At 35.7% G+C, this 21,466-nt stretch overlaps 1 protein-coding gene and 1 long non-coding RNA gene across 7 annotated transcripts in view; one reads left to right on the top strand and one right to left on the bottom strand.

Annotated features, from left to right (window-relative positions):
- Positions 1–593: 593 nt before the first annotated feature.
- Positions 594–4,260, top strand: iyd (iodotyrosine deiodinase). Its single transcript, XM_084098239.1, has 5 exons — positions 594–825; positions 2,040–2,243; positions 2,373–2,532; positions 3,595–3,751; positions 3,834–4,260. The coding sequence occupies exons 1-5, from the start codon at positions 642–644 to the stop codon at positions 4,014–4,016; spliced, it is 888 nt and encodes a 295-aa protein (XP_083954365.1). The 5' UTR covers positions 594–641; the 3' UTR covers positions 4,017–4,260.
- A 1,923-nt stretch (positions 4,261–6,183) lies between these two features.
- The window catches only part of LOC311072891, a 45,119-nt gene continuing 29,836 nt past the window's right edge, over positions 6,184–21,466 (bottom strand). For all 6 annotated transcript variants that reach the window (XR_014604072.1, XR_014604073.1, XR_014604074.1 and 3 more), the window contains 3 exons: positions 8,281–8,399; positions 7,822–7,999; positions 6,184–7,726 (listed from right to left, as the gene is read on the bottom strand). This is a non-coding gene — a long non-coding RNA (uncharacterized lncRNA). The remainder of the gene's footprint in view (positions 7,727–7,821; positions 8,000–8,280; positions 8,400–21,466) is intronic.

The following is a 21,466-nucleotide window of genomic DNA, read 5'->3' as shown; positions in this document are numbered from 1 at the left end:
TTTGAACAAAAAGAGGTAGCCTATAGTGTACCTTTAAAAAGGCCTAACTTACATTTTAAACAGTTTACCTACTTCGTCCGTTTTGTTCCGCCAACGAAAATAGAAGTCACGAGAATCGACTGTGCGCTTCCGTGGATCACTTAGGTGGTGATTCATTCCGGACTGAATCATGTTTGAACGAATCGTTTTTGAGTGAATGACTCAACGACTCATTGTTCGTTCCTGACTGAATCCGCGTTTTTGAACAAATCGTTTAAATAAATGATTCCATGATTCATAGACGGTCAGAATACGCCACCTACTGACGGATCGATGTAGGCGGCAGTCACTTAATTGCATTTTTATTGTTTATTGAATAATAATATCAACAACAATAATGCATTGCTTATTATTAGTATTAACCTATTATTATTATTATTATTAAATTATTGATTATTGTAATCTAAGTTTAAAATTATTAAATATTAGCCTACAGATGAATAAAACGAGATTTGCACACTGATAGTAGAGACAACTGTGCGGTTGTATGTTTCCTTTGAGCTGTTTGAATATTAACAGAAGAAAGAAAGTGAGATAAGTGAGTCCCTCCCTTTTCACTGAGCTTTTGTGAAACTCCTTCAGACTGAGTCGACTCGTCCATCATGGCGGTGTTTTCTTCTCTTACTCCGGTGTTCGTGGCGGTTTTGTGCGTTATTATAGGGTTTCTCTTCAAAAACTCCCAGAGGAGAGAGAGCAGATCCAAGCAGAAGAGTTCAGGAGAGACAGCCAGACCATGGGTGGATGAGGATCTGCAGGACGACACAGAAATCAACAGGAAACACAACGGTACTGTACTCTACACTATTAATATATATATATATATATATATATATATATATATATATATATATTTTTTTTTTTTTTTTTTTTTTTTTACTGTAACAATAAAGTAGTAAGTGAAAGGAAATTGACTTTTTATTTTAGTTTTTCACCCATTGTCCAGCCTAAAAATCAATAATACTTAAAATAATCCTAATAATCAAATATTATGTAAACATTTATATAAATAAAGCAGCATTAGTATAGATGCATTATAGATTTTTTTCAGAATGAGAATATATGCTACATATTTTTATTACATATTTTCTAATTATAATTCAAATTAATGTAGGTTATAGTAATATTATATTGTGTCATATAATAATTTAATCATACTGGCCATGCCCCCAAACATTTACAAAACCCATCATGGATATAAATAGACCATATAAAAAAAAGTAGACGAGTATTTAAACAATAAAGCACATGATGACTGCAATGAACAAAACATTTATTACTGGATCTCAGGAGGTTAAGAATATGTTGAACATCATCAGTGTCATCTTGAGTACTTGAAACTTTCTGAATGGTTAGAGTCAGTACAAGAGGAGAGCAAACAGAAACTCCACATGCCTTTGACGTTGAGCGCAAAGATGCAGAACTTTTGAAGAGATCTCAACGTTTGCTGGGACAGAGTTTTGAACCCAATGCAAAGGTTCAAGTCCAAAAAAGTCTTGCTGAAGATGTTGCAACATACTCGATTACAGCCCACTTTTAAAAATGTGTCTAGTCTGTTCAACAATTAAGTGCACTGTTTATATGCAATATTTGGTCACAATTTAGTTTGGGGAACACATATTCTGTATTAGCTATGACTTGCCTCAGTAAACTCTTAATTACTGCTTATTAATAGTTAGTAAGATAGATGTTAAGATTAGGTATTGGGTAGGATTAAGGGGTGTAGTATATGATCATGCAGAATAATGTGCTTTATAAGTACTAATAAACATAATATGCATGCTAATAAGCAACTAGTTAATAGTGAGAATTGGACCCTAATCCAAAGTGCTACCCAATATATAATTTTTAATAATTGCATATAAGTAATTTTGCATATATGACAGTTTCTGATGACCAATAAAAACAAAAGACAGATGAGACTGATGAGATGAGACTGCCATGATGTGAATTTGTGTTTCTTTTGATTGGCCTAATTGTCTAAATCTGTTTTCTGTGCACAGAGGATGATGATGATGATTGGCTAGACACAACAGAGGAAGAAAACTTAGTCCACATCCCGTACACTCCAGCTCAGTACTCTGCTGCCGAGATGCTGGAACGCTCGGAGAAGTTTTACTCGCTCATGAATCTGAGGCGGTCTGTCCGCTTCATCAGTCCAGAACCGGTTCCAAAAGAAGTGATTGACAATGTCATACGCACTGCAGGTAATGCCACCATGATGGAAACCATTCAAAGCTAGCCCTTCGTTTCATCACTCATTGTGTGTGTGTGTGTGTGTGTGTGTGTGTGTGTGTGTGTGTGTGTGTGTGTGTGTGTGTGTGTGTGTGTGGAAGGCACTGCACCCAGTGGAGCTCACACTGAGCCCTGGACGTTTGTGGTGGTGTCTGATGCCGAAGTGAAACACAAGATCAGAGAGATCGTTGAGGAAGAGGAGAAGATCAACTACAAGCAAAGGATGGGAGACAAGTGGGTCCATGACCTGAAGAGACTTCGGTGTGTTTCAAATAGACAAGAGGCTTCAAAAATACATTTTTTTATTTTTTTAACATTTTTAATGTTTATTAGTTTTATTTTTGCTGTACTATACGTTATGTATTATGTATTATGTATTATAATTTAATATAACAATTAGACACATAACAATAATAGTAATATGAGTTTATAAACTCATTTAGCTATGGTATTAGTGCCCCCTTGTGGCTACTTTTTTCTATCTCTTTTTTACCATGGTTAATATTTCAAACAGGTCACAAAAAAAAAAAAAAAAAAATATATATATATATATATATATATGTGTGTGTGTGTGTGTGTGTGTGTGTGTGTGAAATTATTATGATTATAATACAATATACAGTCATTTATTAATATTATTTATAAGAAACAATCATATTTATAATAGTATAATATTATAAAATTAAAAATATATATATTTATATTGTGATCCATTAAAATATATTAATAATTAAATGTTTTATTATTATTATTATTGTAATACTTTACACAGTTTTTTATTATTATTGTAATACTTTACACAGTTTTTGTATAAGAATTATTGTTAATATTTTTGTTGTTGTTGTAATACTGTTCACAGGAATATAATAACAATATTTATTAGAAATAATGTTAATAATACTATAATAATTAAGATTTAAATAATATATGTATAATACTATACACTAATATAATAATAATAATTATTACTATTATTGTTTTTGTTGTTGGAATGGTATACACTGATATAATAATAATAAGAAATAATATTTATAATACTATAATATTTATCAAATTAAAAATATATTTATAATATGATACATGATAATATAATAATAATAATTAAATCTGTTATTATTTTTTTTGTCATTTTTGTATACTGTACAATACACATAATATAATACAATATTTCTTAGAAATAATAAAGTTGATAACATTATATTACACACTGTTATATGATAATAATAATTATGATTATTATTGTTTTTGTTGTTGTTGTAATGCTATACAGAGTAATATAATAATAATAATAAGTGATAATATTTATAATACTCTCTTTCACAGGACAAACTGGGTGAAGGAGTATTTGGATGTGGCTCCGTATCTGATCCTAGTGTTTAAGCAGACACATGGACTTCTGCCCAACGGCAAGAAAAAGACTCACTATTACAATGAAATCAGTGTGTCGATTTCCTGTGGGATTCTGCTGGCCGCCCTGCAGGTGAGACTTGGAAACGCACACATCAAACATTTGTGGATCTTTGAATTTGAATTTCATGTGATATTCCATTTTGTGGGTTTAGAATGTTGGGCTGGTTACCGTGACGACCACTCCTTTGAACTGTGGTCCACAGTTGAGGTCCCTCCTCCAGCGACCAGCCAATGAGAAGCTTCTAATTCTGCTTCCTGTTGGCTATCCTGCGTCTGATGCCAAAGTGCCTGACCTCAAACGCAAGGACCTCAGTGACATAATGGTGACTGTGTGACAAGCATCAGCTGCTGGAAGCCATAATAACATAAAATCTTTAGACCGGTTTTGAATGTATGATTATGTTCTTTGTTAACAGAAATGAGTTTTGGCAAATTAGACCAAATGTTCTCATACCTTAGCATAAAGGGATGTTACAGTGATGGTTCACATTTGAATACAGTTCCATATGGTTCTTTTAATGTAGGCCTCATCTGCGGTGATCTATGTAAAACATTAAATAAATGACATGTTTGTATCTATGGTTTCTTCTATACTCTCACTCCTGCACTGACATATTTTATTTTTATTTTACACTTGTTGTAAAAGATAATTTTGCAATAATCATCTCTAAATTACAGTTCACCGTGGGGTTCTTACTGTAAAGTATAGTGTTAAAGGTGAAGTGTATGCTGTTTATTATTTTGGCCTGAGAAAGCCAACATACTTTTGTGCTATTTAATATTCATCTTTTGAGACTGAAAACTCCTTTTAGAGCTTTCAAGCATGTTTAAGGACATTGCATGTTCATAACATGATTTAGCATATTGCTAGCTTGATTTAACAAAGCCTAGCAACTACCTTTGTGCTCAAACATGCAAGCAACATGCTAACAGCATGTTAAAATACGTTAGCAGCATGTTGTTAATTCATGTTAGCAACATGTTAATTCATAGTAACATGGTAAAACATATGTTAATCATGCTAACAATGTGCTAAAACTGGTTAAACTAAAGGCATGCAAAAAAAAAAAAAGCTAAAACATGTTAACAATGTGTAAAAAAACATGCTAGTAATGCATTAATTCATGCTACAACATGCTAGCAATGTGTTAATTTGTGTTATAAATTGTTAGTATTATGTTAAATCATGCTAGCAACATGTTAAAGGGGTGGTATAATGCCCCTTTCACAAGATGTAAAATATATCTATGATGTCCCCAGAGTGTGTGTGTGAAGTTTTAGCACAAAATACCCCACAGATATTTTTATATAGCAAGTTAGTTGTCACTTTTTGAGGGTGAGCAAAAACGCACCGTTTTGTGTCTGGCCCTTTAAATGCAAATGAGCTGCTGCAGAGGGCGGGGTTTCAAGAGCTCGTGTCTGTTAGCAGCTGCTGTTACCTCACGCAGACACACTAAAATGACAGAAACTGTTCTGCCTTCAATGTTAAACGGAGTCAGATAAGGATGGAGAGACTCAAGAAGAAGTGACAACATGTAGAATGCAACAGGACGTCTCTGAATGGTTAGTTGATGAATTTATGTTGCTGATGTGGAGTTAACTATCTTCAATTAGGATATTCTGTCATGATAAATCTATAAATTGCTCATATATGAACTGTTGTGAGATACTGTACACACAGAGTGACTTTCTATTGCATGTGAAAAGATGGATGCTAAAGTTTGAGCTGACTCACAAATGTACTCTTATACAACAACTTTTCCTCTTCTCAACATGGACTGCGTGTTCCCGGGGGCGGGGTTTATGTAAATTCTAGGGTTAGTGATGTCACTAACCCGAGAGGAATGTCGTGTAGTCCCAACCAGCCATTTGTTGTAGTCCTTTTCTTTAAAAGCAAATATCTCCCTTTGCTTTGAACTTTGAGCGTTGTAACTTTGCAGATGTTGTTTATGCTCAAACAGCAACATTACACACTAACTAAAGTTAGAAAAGTGAAATCACACTCAACCACCCCTTTAAATCATGTTAGCCAAATGCTTAAAACATGAAAGCAATGTGCTTAATCATGCTAAAACATGCTAGCAATGTAAAACATGTTTACATAACATGCTAAAACACCTTATCGATCTATCTGTCCATCTATCAATATATCAGTCTGTTTTCTGATAGACTGTAGGCTATTGCCTAGTCTGGCTATCACCAGACCAAGCTCAATCTTTTAAGACTGAACATTCACTGCAGGGCGAAATCAAATCGCCTGCAGATCAGGCTGGGTTTACCCAGTCTAGCTATTGCCTTCAAAATCTTCAAACTTTAACCTTTAAATCTACTTCAAACTACTTCAAACTGAAAACCCAAATTTATCATAAAGCAGACACTGTCAGACCATACCCTTTCATTTCAGACACAGTGGTACAGCAATTATTTTTTTCAAACAGTTTTCCTTGTGTATATGACACACAGCAAAAAAAGAAAGAAAAAAAGACGACTTCTGGACAGCAGTGAAGCAGCAGCCAATTTTCCATTTAATGTCCGCCGTTTTTGTTTTCCAGACAGGAACCTCGAGAGTCACATGATTGAGACACAAAACAAAACATAGGCAAAAATGTAACAATCACACAGTTTGCGAAAGAATTGACATTTCCCTTCCGACACAATCTTTTTAACATCGGGCTTGACAGCTGTTATGCCTGCCTTAGCATTTGACAGCCTCATGAATATGAAGCCTACAATATCGTTTTTGCCCTATAGTGGCTTGCTATTGTACAGGTAATATGAGTAAGTAAGTTAACACTGACAAAGGCTAAAAAATAACATACACTACCGTTCAATAGTTTGCCGTCAGTAAGATTTTTAATGTTTTTAAAATAAGTATCTTCAAGGCTGCATTTATTTGATTAAAAATACAAACAAAAAATTGTGAAATATTATTCCAATTTAAATCAGCTGTTTTCTATGTGAATAATATTTATAATAACAAAGTGTAATTTATTCCTGTGATCAAAGCTGAATTTTCAGCATCATTACTCCAGTCTTCAGTGTCACATGATCCTTCAGAAATAACTCTAATATGATGATTTGATGCTCAAGAAACATTTATGATTATTATCAATGTTGAAAACAGTTTTTTACAATTTTATTTCATGATGCTATGATGAATAGAAAGTTCAAAAGAACAGAATTTATCTGAAATCTAAAGCTTTTGTAACATTAAACACTACCCTTCAAAAGTTTGCGGTCAGTACGAATTTTTATTTTATTTTGGGGGAAATAAATCAAATAAATCGATACTTTTATTCATCAAGGTTGAGTTAAACTGATCAAAAGTTACAGTAAAGACATTTATAATGTTAGAAAATATTCTATTTTAAATAAATGCTGTTCTTTTGAATTTTCTATTCATCAAAGAATTTTGAAAAAAAATTGTACACAACTGTTTTCAACATTGATAATAATAATGAATGTTTCTTGAGCATCAAATCAGCATATTAGAATGATTTCTGAAGGATCATGTGACACTGAAGACTGGAGTAATGATGCTGAAAATTCAGCTTTGATCACAGGAATAAATTACAGTTTAAAATATATTAAAATAGAATATATACAGTAATTTTAAATTGTCATAATATTTCACAAGAGAGAGAGAGAGAGAGAGAATTAATATTCTAACGTGGAAACATAAGCTGGAATAGCACACTGTTGGAGAGAGTAACACTACAGTAGGTACAGTATATACAAACTATACACAACTACAGTGAAGCTATGTAGGGATGCGCAATACATTTCGAACAAAAATGTAATGCTAAAAAAAACAAGGTAATTTGTCATGTTTGACAGTTGTGAATCACCACTGGTTGGGTTGGGGCAGAGGGTGGGGACTAATGGGTTAACATAATGGGTTTGTACAGTTTCAGACAATGTTTGCAGTCCAAGAATACTTTTGTATGTTGTGCGTGCTGTAGCCAGTTGTGCTTCAACTTCCCACAATCTTCTCTTCAGCACACAGAGTAGTCCCTCTCGTCCTTCCTCCATAAAGCCCTCTGTACTGCCGGAAAATGTGACATTAAAATATAAAGAAATGAGCCAATGGTTACCAGAGAAGCAAACTGAAGAAAAAGTCGAACTATTTATCATCCTTACATTTCCCATTGGTGTCTCCAGTGAGCTGAAAGGAAAACTCTTCAATCAGTCCAGCAACACTCCTCATGTACTCTATGCGCTGCTTGACTTCGCGAACCACAATAACTTCTTCTTTCAGTCTAGCCAGCAGCATTACCTTGCCTAAAACATTTTTTTTTCCGCTCCATATCACCATGACCTGCAATACATTACATCAAAGTGTTATCTTACAACCTCTTATAAAAACATTGGGACAGAAGATATTTTGCATGCTGTACTACTACAATAGAGAAATAAACCCTGACAGGATGAGATAGAACCCCAGCAATTCGCGAAGGGGTTCGATCACATCCATTTACAAATTACTGCATTCTTTTTTTTTTTTGCATATTGCCTAGTTTTTACATCAGATTCCATATTTACATCAAGATGTGTGCATCAAACAATTTGTATTCAGTGCATTTCAGAGGAAGTACTTACATTCCCATGGCCAGTAGTAGTTGTCCACCACAGCCAGGAGTTCATTGGGAGCAAGGCAGTTTTTCAACTTCCCTCAACAGCAATCTTTCTTCTCAGTTGATACCTTCGCTTATTCCCACCTACAATGAGAAACACAAAATGAGTGTGCATTCACACGATGACTACACAAAAGCACCATACAAAATAAGACTTCACAATATGCATGTATGTGTTATGATTATTGTGACAGATGTTGTGTGATCATTTTTGCATGTACACACACACGTTACAGTTTCATTATCATTTGAAACTTGGGAACATTGGTTCGGAATCTATTTTAAACAATCATATTTTTTTTTTTAAATAGAGGACAAAATTGGTAGGTCAGGACATCTCTGAACATTGCAGAAATATTGGAAATATTTGGATACTGCACTCAACCTTATTATGATTTTGAAAGTTTTTCAGTATGTTGCCCTGACTTCAAAAGATGTTTTATTTTATGGGGATGTAAATACAGGTATTTGCGCTGGCTGAAATAAAATCATTTTTATTCATATCTTTCACATCTACTGCAGTCAGATTGACCCGCGTTCACTCTGAAGGAATCACTCACATTGGCTGTGCACTTATAAGGACACATCAAGAATGTTAAGAGGCTAAAAGCAGGTTTAAAACTTGCCCCATTGAAGTCAACAGGGTGCAAATTTTAAAAGGAGGATAACACGGTGTCGTTGTTCTCTGTATTAATAATAATAATTTGTTACATTTATATAGTGCTTTTTCTGAGACCTCAAATCGCTTTACATAGAAGGGGGGTGTTGTAATGAGAGATAGAGGACCAAAAAGCGAGATTGACAATAATACAGTCTTTAATGGAAATGAGAAGCGAATCACTGAAGCAATAAAGAACATAAATCTTCTCAGGATTCTCAGGAAACAGTCAACTGAAAACTTCGCTTTGTAGGAATCAACATAAACTGCTAGGCAGAAATTACTGGAACTCAGGATGCGCAGCGAGGCGTCAGGCGAAGTAGAGCTCCGAGTGGAGACTGTAGTGAGAGGCGAAGTCCGCCGAGAGAGAAGGTACCGTAGGCTGGATACCGTGTCTTAATCAGGAACTCAGCGTCTGAATTGGCAGGGCAGAGTACAGTGAGCCAGCAAGAGAAAGGATGAGAATACTGACTCGAGGAGAGGCTTCCTCATGAACCACACAGGACTCGACAGGACAGGACAGGACAGGACAGGACAGGACAGGACAGGACAGGACTCGATTCGTTGACAAGAGAGGTAAGAGAAGCGTCTTCAGCATTAGATAGATTGGAATAAACTGACAAAGAGGCAGAGAAAGAGAGTGTTAGAAATAGCAGGAAACATCAGGGGGAAAGGGGAAACAGGTGAGATGAATGAGCGGAGATTAAGGATAAATGGGAACAGCTGGTACTGATGAGACCAGGGTGATGGTGTAGTGAAAAAGTGTGAGATGTGGCCACAAGAGGGAGACAGAGAAAGAAGGAACCCAGATCATGACGGGGAATCTCTTCAACCACCACCAATGTGCAGCATCCACTTGGATGATGCGACGGCAGCCATATTGCGCCAGAACGCCCACCACACACCAGCTTACTGGTGGAGAGGAGATGAAGCCAATCAGTATATGGGGATGATTAGGAGGCCATGATAGACAGAGGCCAAGGGGCAAATTTGGCCAGGATGCCGGGGTTAAACCCCTACTCTTTCAAAAAGACATCCTGGAATTTTTAATGACCACGGAGAGTCAGGACCTCGGTTTAACGTCTCATCCGAAAGACGGTGCTCTTTGACAGTATAGTGTCCCCGTCACTATACTGGGGCATTAGGACCCACACAGACCACAGGGTGAGCGCTCCCTGCTGGCTTCACTAAGACCTCTTCCAGCAGCAACCTGGTTTTTCCCAGGAGGTCTCCCATCCAGGTACTGACCAGGCTCAGCCCTGCTTAGCTTCAGTGGGCAACCAGTCTTTGGCTACAGGGTGATATGGCTGCTGGCTGCTGTATTGACAGCACTCCAAATTTACAAAAAAATTAGCTCAATGTTAAAATTGACCGGAGTTCTCCTTTAAAAAGAGCAAGCATGATTGTTCTGTCGACATGCATCCTCCCTCAAACCTCAGCCTCTAGATCCTTTCATCTCATCAGAGGAAGCTCAAGTGGCTTTGAGATCTTTACATCTGAAGTAACTGTTCACTTTACAATGTTTCATTAGTTAACATGAGTTAATGTATTAACTAACAATGAGCAATACATTTGTTACATCATTAATTCATCTTTGTTAATGTTAGTTCATTAATAAAAAAAACAACTGGTGCATAGTTCACAGCTGTTCGTTGTTTTTTCATGTTAGTTCACAGTGCATTAAATAATGTTAACAAATACAACCTTTAATATTAACTAAGATTAATAAATGCTGTAGAAGTACTGTTCATTCTTAGTTAATGTTAACTAAGGTAGTTAACTAATGTTAACAAATTAACCATATATTGTAAAGTGTCACCAATGCATTATTCATTACACAGTGAATGTACTTCAGTCGGTCTTTTTACATCGTCTTAAGTTTGGCAAAGAACTGTTTTATTAAGAAGCGTTTTTTTTTGTTTTTTTGTTTTACTGTAGGTTGAGCTATATGTTGCTTTGAATATTAAAAAGTGAAGTTCTAGATTCATTGGTAGCTGGTTTCTGGATTATTTAATCATATATGGATGGTTTTCCAGAAGTGAAAACTCTTTGAGGGACTTACAAATGTACAGACTTAAAAACTTACAAAACGCTTGTGATTGGTTCTAATTGCAAAAGTGTGGCAAAATGTAAAAAAAATATATATATATTGCATCCCAAAAATCCATTACTTATAGTGTGGAGTTTGAATGCTTTTGTTATCAGTGTATGGATAAGCATTTGACTGATTCTCAATTCACCACCAGGTCTCCAGATCATCCTACAGCTTCGGTGGCAGAATGTAATGGCTATTGTGAACACTTGAATTCCTTTTCTGGCCTGCTTTCTGCCATCTTTCTCTCCCTGTAGGAAGTCGAACGAGTTTCTTTGAGGACAGACCATTCAGGAAAACTTGCTCTATTCCTAGATATAATATATAATTAAATGTTTTGTTGAATGCAATTGGTTGCCTTGTATATTTTCACTGTTGACCAGACTTCTTTCTTGACTTAAACTGGGCAGCTTTAATTGATATTCACTTGTTGTGCAGGTTTATGTGAATGTATTTGAACAGAACATAACATTAGGATGTTAGTAATTATGACCATAGAAGCACAAGAAAAATATATACAGTAAATACTGTAAATGTATTATACCTTATTGGGAGTAGTCCCCCTTTCTCTCCACAACTAAACACAAAATTATATTCAATTCAAAGGGCTTTACTGACATAAAAGTTTCAAGAACAGTGTGTGTGTGTCTGTGTGTGTGTATGTGTCCTATGGTATGTGTATATGTAACCTCTGTGTAATGTCTTCTGCCTGATAAAATCTCTCAGATCCTGTCAGGTTTGTGGTAACAGCAGGTTTATTCCACATCTGCATTCATGACAAAAGACAACAGTGTTGAATAGTCATCACATGTGGACAAACAGCGCATGCTCTGTCTGGAAAAACGGCATCATGTTGAAGTTAGCTAACTATACTGGAGACTTTCTATCGGCTATAAAACACATAGCCAGATGGTTGACTTTATAAAAACATGGTAAAAGTAATCAACAATACATATTATTCAACCAAAGAAATCTAGCTTAACTTTTACATGCTTTTCAAGTGAGTTATCATTGTTTAGTCCCAAACATTCACAGACACGTTACATCAGGGAAAATCCTCCATTGCTTTGAGGATTACCCATAATCCTTCGTCATTATAGCGTTTGCTGCAGGTACAACTTTATGACAGCAGGTGGCACAATAATCCCATTTAGTAGGATTTAACCTGAACCTTTTTAACGGTTACATATACACTCACCTAAAGGATTATTAGGAACACCTGTTCAATTTCTCATTAATGCAATTATCTAATCAACCAATCACATGGCAGTTGCTTTAATGTATTTAGGGGTGTTGTCCTGGTCAAGACAATCTCCTGAACTCCAAACTGACCGACTGATTCAAGCTGATAGAAGAGCAACTTTGACTGAAATAACCACTCGTTACAACCGAGGTATGCAGCAAAGCATTTGTGAAGCCACAACACGCACAACCTTGAGGCGGATGGGCTACAACAGCAGAAGACCCCACCGGGTACCACTCATCTCCACTACAAATAGAAAAAGAGGCTACAATTTGCACAAGCTCACCAAAATTGGACAGTTGAAGACTGGAAAAATGTTGCCTGGTCTGATGAGTCTCGATTTCTGTTGAGACATTCAGATGGTAGAGTCAGAATTTGGCGTAAACAGAATGAGAACATGGATCCATCATGCCTTGTTACCACTGTGCAGGCTGGTGGTGGTGGTGTAATGGTGTGGGGGATGTTTTCTTGGCACACTTTAGGCCCCTTAGTGCCAATTGGGCATCATTTAAATGCCACGGCCTACCTGAGCATTGTTTCTGACCATGTCCATCCCTTTATGACCACCATGTACCCATCCTCTGATGGCTACTTCCAGCAGGATAATGCACCATGTCACAAAGCTCGAATCATTTCAAATTGGTTTCTTGAACATGACAATGAGTTCACTGTACTAAAATGGCCCCCACAGTCACCAGATCTCAACCCAATAGAGCATCTTTGGGATGTGGTGGAACGGGAGCTTCGTGCCCTGGATGTGCATCCCACAAATCTCCATCAACTGCAAGATGCTATCCTATCAATATGGGCCAACATTTCTAAAGAATGCTTTCAGCACCTTGTTGAATCAATACCACGTAGAATTAAGGCAGTTCTGAAGGTGAAAGGGGGTCAAACACAGTATTAGTGTGGTGTTCCTAATAATCCTTTAGGTGAGTGTATACACTACCAGTCAAAAGTTTTGGATCTGTAAATTTTTTAATGTTTTTAAAAGAAGACTCTTCTGCTCACCAAAGTTGCATTTATTTGGTTTCACAATATTACTGTTTTTGTATTTTTAAAAACAAAAACAGTACTATTGTGAAATATTATTATAATGTAAATCAGCTGTTTTCTATGTGAATATATATAAAGTGTAATTTTCAGACACCACCCCTCCCTCTCTCTCTCTTAGGCCGGGAGCTTTTGCTACCTTTTTTTCCACTATTATTTCCTATTAACTTATACCTTGGGCCATCACAAGTTGATAACGACCACCCTCAACTCGGCCCTGTTTGTCTCAGGGGCCAAAAAAACACCCTTTTTGGGAAAAGCTTTTGGTGGAATGATGTAATTGTGTATATTAAGGTACTGCAGCTACATAAATGGTCATATAACCCTAACATTTTGCATGGTGTATCCTGACACATAGGGGAAACTAGTACAAAAAGATTCTGGGGATTGCTGCCTTTTTGCTGTCAAATATCACCCTCAACATACCCCAAAAGACAAAAAAATTTCTGTCCGCCTGACAAATTGTCATCAAAAGTGATAATTTTCAAGCATTTTATTATACATATCACTGCCTCAAATGTACATGAAAAACTTCCCAATATAGCTTCCTTTATAAGCTTCAATTTAAGTCCAAGATGACCTTTCTATCTAGAGGATTACAGCTGATATAACCAAAGATCTCCACTGTACCTCAAATCGGAGAAAACAGAACTTTCAAGCATTGCCATTCCATATGGGATTGAGCATATTTTTTTTGCATATGAACAATATTTCTAAAAAGAGTTGAGACTTGACTTATGCACTGCTATACTATATGAAGTGAATTGCATGAAAAGTGAGTAATGTTAAGGCCCCAGCAGATAAAACATTGGTAACCAGGTTACACACATACTGTAAACATACTAACCAACCAACACCCTAACCCTTCTAGTCACATCCTGAAGTTATTTAGCAAAGCCAATTTGGAGGTCAGTTGATCTATTTTTCTGGTTATAGAAACATATTGATTCTATTGGGAGATTGTCCTCTGCATACACACACGGTTTGCTCTCTATCGCCCCCTATTGTCTTTCCATGTTCACTGCGCCGCATATATAGACAACGCGATATCTCAGGAACGCCTTGAGGGATTTTCTTCAAATTTGTTACAAATGTTCACTTGGGATCAAGGATGAACTGAACAGAATTTGGAGATCAAAGGTCAAGGTCACTGTGACCTCACAAAACATGACTTTGGCTGTAATTCAACTTGTGAACGCAGTAACTCAGGAACGGCTTACAGGACTTTCTTCACATTTGGCACAAATGTTCACATAGATGCAAAGATAAAGTGATTAGATTTTGGTGGTCAAAGGTCAAGATCACTATAACTTCACGTTCTTCTCCTTTCTTATAAATGTGGTATATCAGGAACATCTGGAAAGAATTTCATTCAATCTAGACTAATGTCTAATTAGACTAAACATATTAGAATTTGTGGTCAAAGGCCAAAGTTTACCTCACAAAATACTTTTTGGGCCATAACTCAAGATTTTGATAATTATGATTAAATTTCACAAAAGGTCAAAGGTCAATTTCACAGTGACATCATAATGTTCTGCAAAAACATATTTACTGTTTTCTTTGCTTACCCTTTAAAAATGATTAAATATAAACCACATATATAACTACAAGAGTTAACCATATATATTGTTTATATAATATTTCATGGTTACTGCTACTAAAACCAAGTTACCTTGGATACTACAGTAATGATGTAGTAAAACCATGGTTAATCATTATTATAGCTGTGTTTACTATAGTCATGGTTACAGTATTACTGCAGTAAATTCATGGTACATTTTCATAAAGGTATTATTTATTAACAAGGATTACAGAACATTATCAATGTTTTAACAGCTCTGAATTTAAACAAACCTCTAAAAATTATCCTACAAGATTATTATAATACAATTCATATCTAGGTTTGTCATGATTAATTCCAGATGCTGTTTCATTACCTCAGCTGCTCCCTATTTAAACAAGCACTATGACTTGTTTTGACTTATGACATGATAATTTGGCAAACATGATGTCGCAGATGGGTACCTTGGTTTGGAGCTCCTCAGTTTTTATTGTTGGTCCTATCTTTAGTCTCTTTTGTCCAATAACTTTTAGTAGGGCAAAACTGCTGGACATGTACTTGTCGGTCTTTTGTTGTTTTTTGGTTATTATTATTAAAGGGGTGGTTGATTATGATTTCACTTTTCTAACTTTAGTTAGTGTGTAATGTTGCTGTTTGATCATAAACAACATCTGCAAAGTTACGACGCTCAAAGTTCAATGCAAAGGGAGATATTTACTTTTAAAGAAATCGCTTTTTAAGGACTACAACAAACGGCTGGTAGGAACTACAACAAGCTTCTTCATGGGTTAGTGACATCACCAACCCTAAAATTTACATAAACCCCGCCCCCGAAACACGATTTATAGATAATCAAGACAGAATATGCTAATCAGTGACTAGAAGATAACTACACATACATAAATTCATCAACTAACCATTCAGAAATGTCCTGTTACTTCTACATGTTGTCACTTCTTCTTGAGTCTCTCCATCATTGTCTGACTCCGGTTTGAACATAAAAGGCTAAAAGTTTCAGAAATTTTCAGTGTGTGTGAGGTAATCGGAGCTGCTAACACACACTGCAGGAGCTGTTGAAGCTCCGCCCTCTGGGAGCAGCAGCTCAATTGGATTTAAAGGGACACACACAAAAACTTTTTAATAGCTATAAAATATCTATGCTATAAAAATACACACTCTGGGGACATCACAGACTTATTTTATATTTTTTTGAAAAGGGCATTATAGGACCCCAACTTTTACTGGACATTTTAACACACTCAGACACTTAACAGGTTTTATCACCCCACTGCTGAATATTCACCTGTCGAATATATGTTTCCAGAGTACCAACAAAATAAACAATAATTTGCTGAATTATGTTTAACAAAGTTCGGTGCACAGGTATACAATTTTGGAAAAGATATGCTGTTCTAAATTAGAAGCCCCATTCATTAACTGCAAGCCTTTTTATTTACCGCAAGAGTTTTCCTTGTTCATGCTGGTCAATGTTTACATGCCTTCTCAAGCCTGCGTGAGCACAGCACTGCAAAAGCTGATCAGGATATAGACATGGAGCAACAGCACCCTGACTTTGTTATTACCCGACTCACTCTTAAAGTCGCCCTGTGGGGAAAATCCAGCTTTTAATGTTGTTTATGTGTCTATGTGGTGTTTTTAATATGCTTTAAGACAAACCATGTGTAAATTCATAAGTCGACACCATTGCTGAGTATTTTCTCCTTAAAACTGCAGTGAACCAAAGACAGTCTCAAAAACACACTTTGAAATCACTGGTGTTTCTGACGTCACAAACTACCTTCACGTCACAAGGGGCAGGGGGCATGGCTTTAGCATATCAATAACTATTATCTAAAGCAGGGAGTCTCAAGAGAAACCAGGTTATCCAGTATTTTTCTGTTGATATGAAAAATCAGGTACATTTGGCAATATAGTGGGTGAAGTATAATATATGCTGTATATTATGATGTTGATGTTGTATAAGGCAGCTGTCTGAATCTGAGATGGCGAATGGGAACATGGTTTAGCATTAGCAACACATTATTAGCTGTTTGATAACGTAGTCAAGCAAAAGGCTAATCATATTAAAGATTAAAGATTAAAGGTGCTCTAAGTCATGTCACGCGTTTTTTAGGCCAAAACATTTTTTGTCACATACAGCAAACATCTCCTCACTCAATATTTCTCATATTTCAATCACTGATCTGAACTTACAAATGCGCTTTCAGAGTTTTCATTTACGCTTCTGAAGTTTTCGTTTACGCTCCCTGAGTTTTCGTTCGCGGTTCTGACACATTTCTCTCGTGGGGGCGGGGCTAGTAGCAGTGTGTTCTCATTGGTTACTGAGTTTTTTATTGACAGCTTCGTGACCTGGAAGTGAAGACGTCAGTGGTGTGTTTATGTGTGGATGTGAGCGTCTGTAATCGCAGCTTTCATTTCATTTTAGTGATATTAAGTTATGCTTGTTTTTTAATTTTATCTGTATTTACCTGCTGCTACTACTTAGTTGGCAGAAGCTTTTAGGAGCACAAGAGATCTATCCAGTCTATTCAGGTGTAATTAAAGTACTGTATACTTAAAATATTGTAGTGTCCGATGTTTTCAGAGAATATTTGTTTATTCCTGATGATTCTTTTGCATGTTAGGCTCTGATTAGGTTCAGCTGTTACAATTTAAAGAGAATATTAGCAAACGTGTGTGATATATTCAGCCGTCAAGAAAGTCAAACTTCAACCAGGTAATCAAGGTTGGCAACCATGGCCATCACACTACTCATTGTTAGCATGATATACGTTTACACCATCAAAATTAATGATCACTTAAATAAGAGGAATTTAAACAATATGAAAATTACAGTCGTGTCCTGCTGTCAGATACAGACCTCAAAGGGCATTGCATTACATATGTCACACAAAGAATGTTCTTGTTGCCATTTTTTTAATTGATAATTGTATTTAGTTATTTAATTTAATTAACACCATCTTCTAACATTTAAAATTGTAAATATATTTTAACAATCATCAACCATTTCAATTGTGACTTATACAACCAGTTAAATGAATGTAATTGAAAATATGAATTCAAATAAATTTACATTCTTTATTGTCACTAAAGCATATACACAAGTATCAGAGTGAAGGTCTTGGATGCAATTATGTTGTGACAGGAAAGACCAGAATCCACAAAACATTAACTGCATAATATACATGTAATGCACAGTATTCTCATGATATACATTACTATACAAAATGCACAATTACAAATACAGAATATATTTTAAAAATTCATATACATTTTAAATGTTGCAATGATTCTTTGAGCAGTTCCTGTTGCAGTACAAGTAACAAAGCAGTGACTGGACACAAGCAGTACAAGGATAGTCCACCCAAAACATGAGCATTCTCTCATCATTTACTCACCTTCATGCCATCCCAGGTGTATATGACTTTCTTCTTGACATAAACATAGACAAAGATTTTTAAGGAAATAATCCATCTCTGTGAGTCCATAATACAAGTGGATTGTAACTCATGTACGTAAGACAGTTGGTCAGAAGTGATTTTTAATAGTTAAAAGAGTCATATTATTAGTATTTTTCTTATCTAGCCTATTGTTTGACTTCAGAAGGCATTGATTCATCCACTGAGGTCGCATGGATTGCCGTCACGCTCACTGTGTGTGATCAGCATAGATTAATAAGAATAAAGTGAAACCTCTTGTGTACTTGTGAACTATGTTTGTTTTAATCTAGAGGAAATTGAAATATTTGCTAGTTTATATTAAAATAAATCAGGTGTCTGAAGATCAAGATCCCAGTCATTCAAAGGTGATGTGTCTGAACAAAGTAAGATTATTGTCTGATAGGGACAGTGGATCTCTGGTACTATCACTCCATCCTCTGTGTCAGCATCAGAATTTTGTTTATGGAAAAGTTGCTCCACTCCCTGGAAAATGAGAGAGGAAATGTATTATAATCTAACAATACAAACTGCTTATATATTTAAGGGATTTAACAGCACTAAATATTTACCTCGGAGTCAAGCAGCATTTATCATCTGTAATACTGTTGTGTAACCAGTAGATGGCTGTATTGCCCTATATATAAACATATGGATGTGTATTCCCTAGTTGCTGGATGTTTTCAGTCATAATTACTTGCATGTATTAAGTTTTTAATTTGGACATATATTATTAAAGACTATTAAAGATTAAACATTTTTCTCAGAAATGTTCATATGAAGTGCACTTTTTTTCCATTATTATTAGTCAAATATGGACACAGAAAAAATCATTTTGTTACTCATACTAGATACATATAATAGCTTTATCAGTCATCTTTATCACACAAAGGTAATCAGAATAAATATTGCAACCAGGGCGATACTTCAAAATAATTGAGTGTTTACATATTACGAACAGAGACGTGGTCTGTGGTCAAGTCGTGTCTCTCCTCTTTCAAAAATTTTGCATCGCAAATTAATCAGCAATTGAGAAATTCAGGTTTAAATAGCTTTATTGGCATGGTAAAAAGGCTTTACATTGCCAAAGTTGAATCAGGCAGTGATTGACAGCGCTCTGGTCCTATGGCATTGGTCATTGACTGATACAGTACAGATACTGTACAGTACTCTAGCTCAATGTTGTTTGGGGTGGCTGGGGGGAAATATGATCTAATCGAAGACTGTAACCGAATGTAGATAAACAAGTCATGTAATGATTGGGCTAACAGTTAAATCAAGACAACACAGCTGTATAATGTTATGGGCTCTCACTGAGCTCTAAAATGGCTCTCCACCGGAAAAAAAGCCAGTATTATAAATAGTATCAGTATAGTATTAATGAAAAAAAATCAGACTTACCACGAGTAGGCTAACGTTATCCAGTATCCTCCTGATATAGCGACGATGACTAATGATAAATATCATTCGTCTGTTCCTTCTATAAGAAATCATCTCAACAATATAGTGTAGCAGCAAATAAATACAGATATAAACTTAATATCACTAAAATGAAATGGAAAGCTGTGATTACAGACGCTCACATCCACACATAAACACACCACTGACGTCTTCACTTCCAGGTCACGAAGCTGTCAATCAAAAGCTCAGTAACCAACGAGAACACACTGCTACTAGCCCCGCCCCCACGAGAGAAATGTGTCAGAACGGCGAACGAAAACTCAGGGAGCGTAAACGAAAACTTCAGAAGCGTAAATGAAAACTCTGGAAGCGCATTTGTAAGTTCAGATCAGCAATTGAAATATGAGAAATAGTTAGCAAAACATGCAGTGTATTAAAAACGAAGTAAAAAAAAATTGCCTGCGATTTATTCTTTTTCAGTTTTAGAGATAATTTATTTAGTTTCAATTTATATTTTCATTATAGTTTCTTGAAAAGCTACGTTCATTTTTATTGGCACAAGAATAACTCAGACTGACCACAATATGAGCTCATCCCAGCTAGACATGTTATTGTTCTATGAATGTTTTGGGAGCATTATGTTATGGTCTTGTAATGTTTTCTGTAGCTAATTTTATTTTTGTTACCAGAATGTTCTCATACATTCTGTACATTCTACAGGAACACCTCCACCTCAAAGTTTTTATCATCAAAGGATGATGTTGTGAAGCATACATTTTTCATCACTGTTGCTTCAGTATAATAAGACTTTTTGAATTTGTGCTGGTGAGATTAATTCTCATTGAGAAATTTAACAAAGATTATTTAATAGACTGCTCATTCTTACACTTTGTCTTCTGCTTCTTGCTCTTCCACTGCCTCTGTCTACCTCTTGGGCTGATAGAAGAATTAAAGTGTTGACTATATTTAATATTAAAACCAACTTTGTGATAGATCTAACTTTCTTAGCGATAAGAAATCTGGGGCAGACAAGATGGTTTCCAACCTCTGGTTTCACAGACAAAGCTAGTCTCAGACTAAAATGCATGTTGAGCTGTTTTAACTGAACCAGTTACCACAATACGCACAATACTTAAAGGTATTTAGCAGTGATATTGCTAGAATTGTCTATTTACAGCAAAGTAAGCTGATTGCCTGCACAGAATATGATAACATTATAATATAACAATATAATATATAACAAAGTTTACAGTATCTTCGTAAATTAATTAAAAACATAAAATAAAAAAAATAAAAAACACACCTGATGCACATTCCTTATTCTTTATTTTCTGGAAGTATATTTTAAAAACCTTGCTGTATTTTTGTGTAATTAATTAAGAGAAAGTACGCCGCCATCTTACTCCGACGAAAGTGACTTGAACGAAACGACTTCCCACCTTGTAAATACGAACTTTCCAGGAGGACATGAATGCACCATAAGGCCTAATTCTGGCTTAGTCTAAGCCCTGTCTGTGAAACAGGGCCTAAGTGTACTAAATTAACTTAAATGTACTAAATTAACTTAAATGTAACTAAAGAAAGTATAAATTACCAGTTTATGAAACCTTTATGTATAATCTTAAAGCCCTGCCCTGCAGTCCTTCATCTGTGCCACATTTTTGTCCAGCTGCATTGTCTCA

This window comes from Abramis brama (genome assembly GCF_963993115.1).
Source record: "Abramis brama genome assembly, chromosome: 22".
Lineage (NCBI taxonomy): Eukaryota > Metazoa > Chordata > Actinopteri > Cypriniformes > Leuciscidae > Abramis > Abramis brama.
The sequence above is the reverse complement of the archived record's forward strand: the minus strand, read 5'-3'. Positions and strand labels throughout refer to the sequence as shown.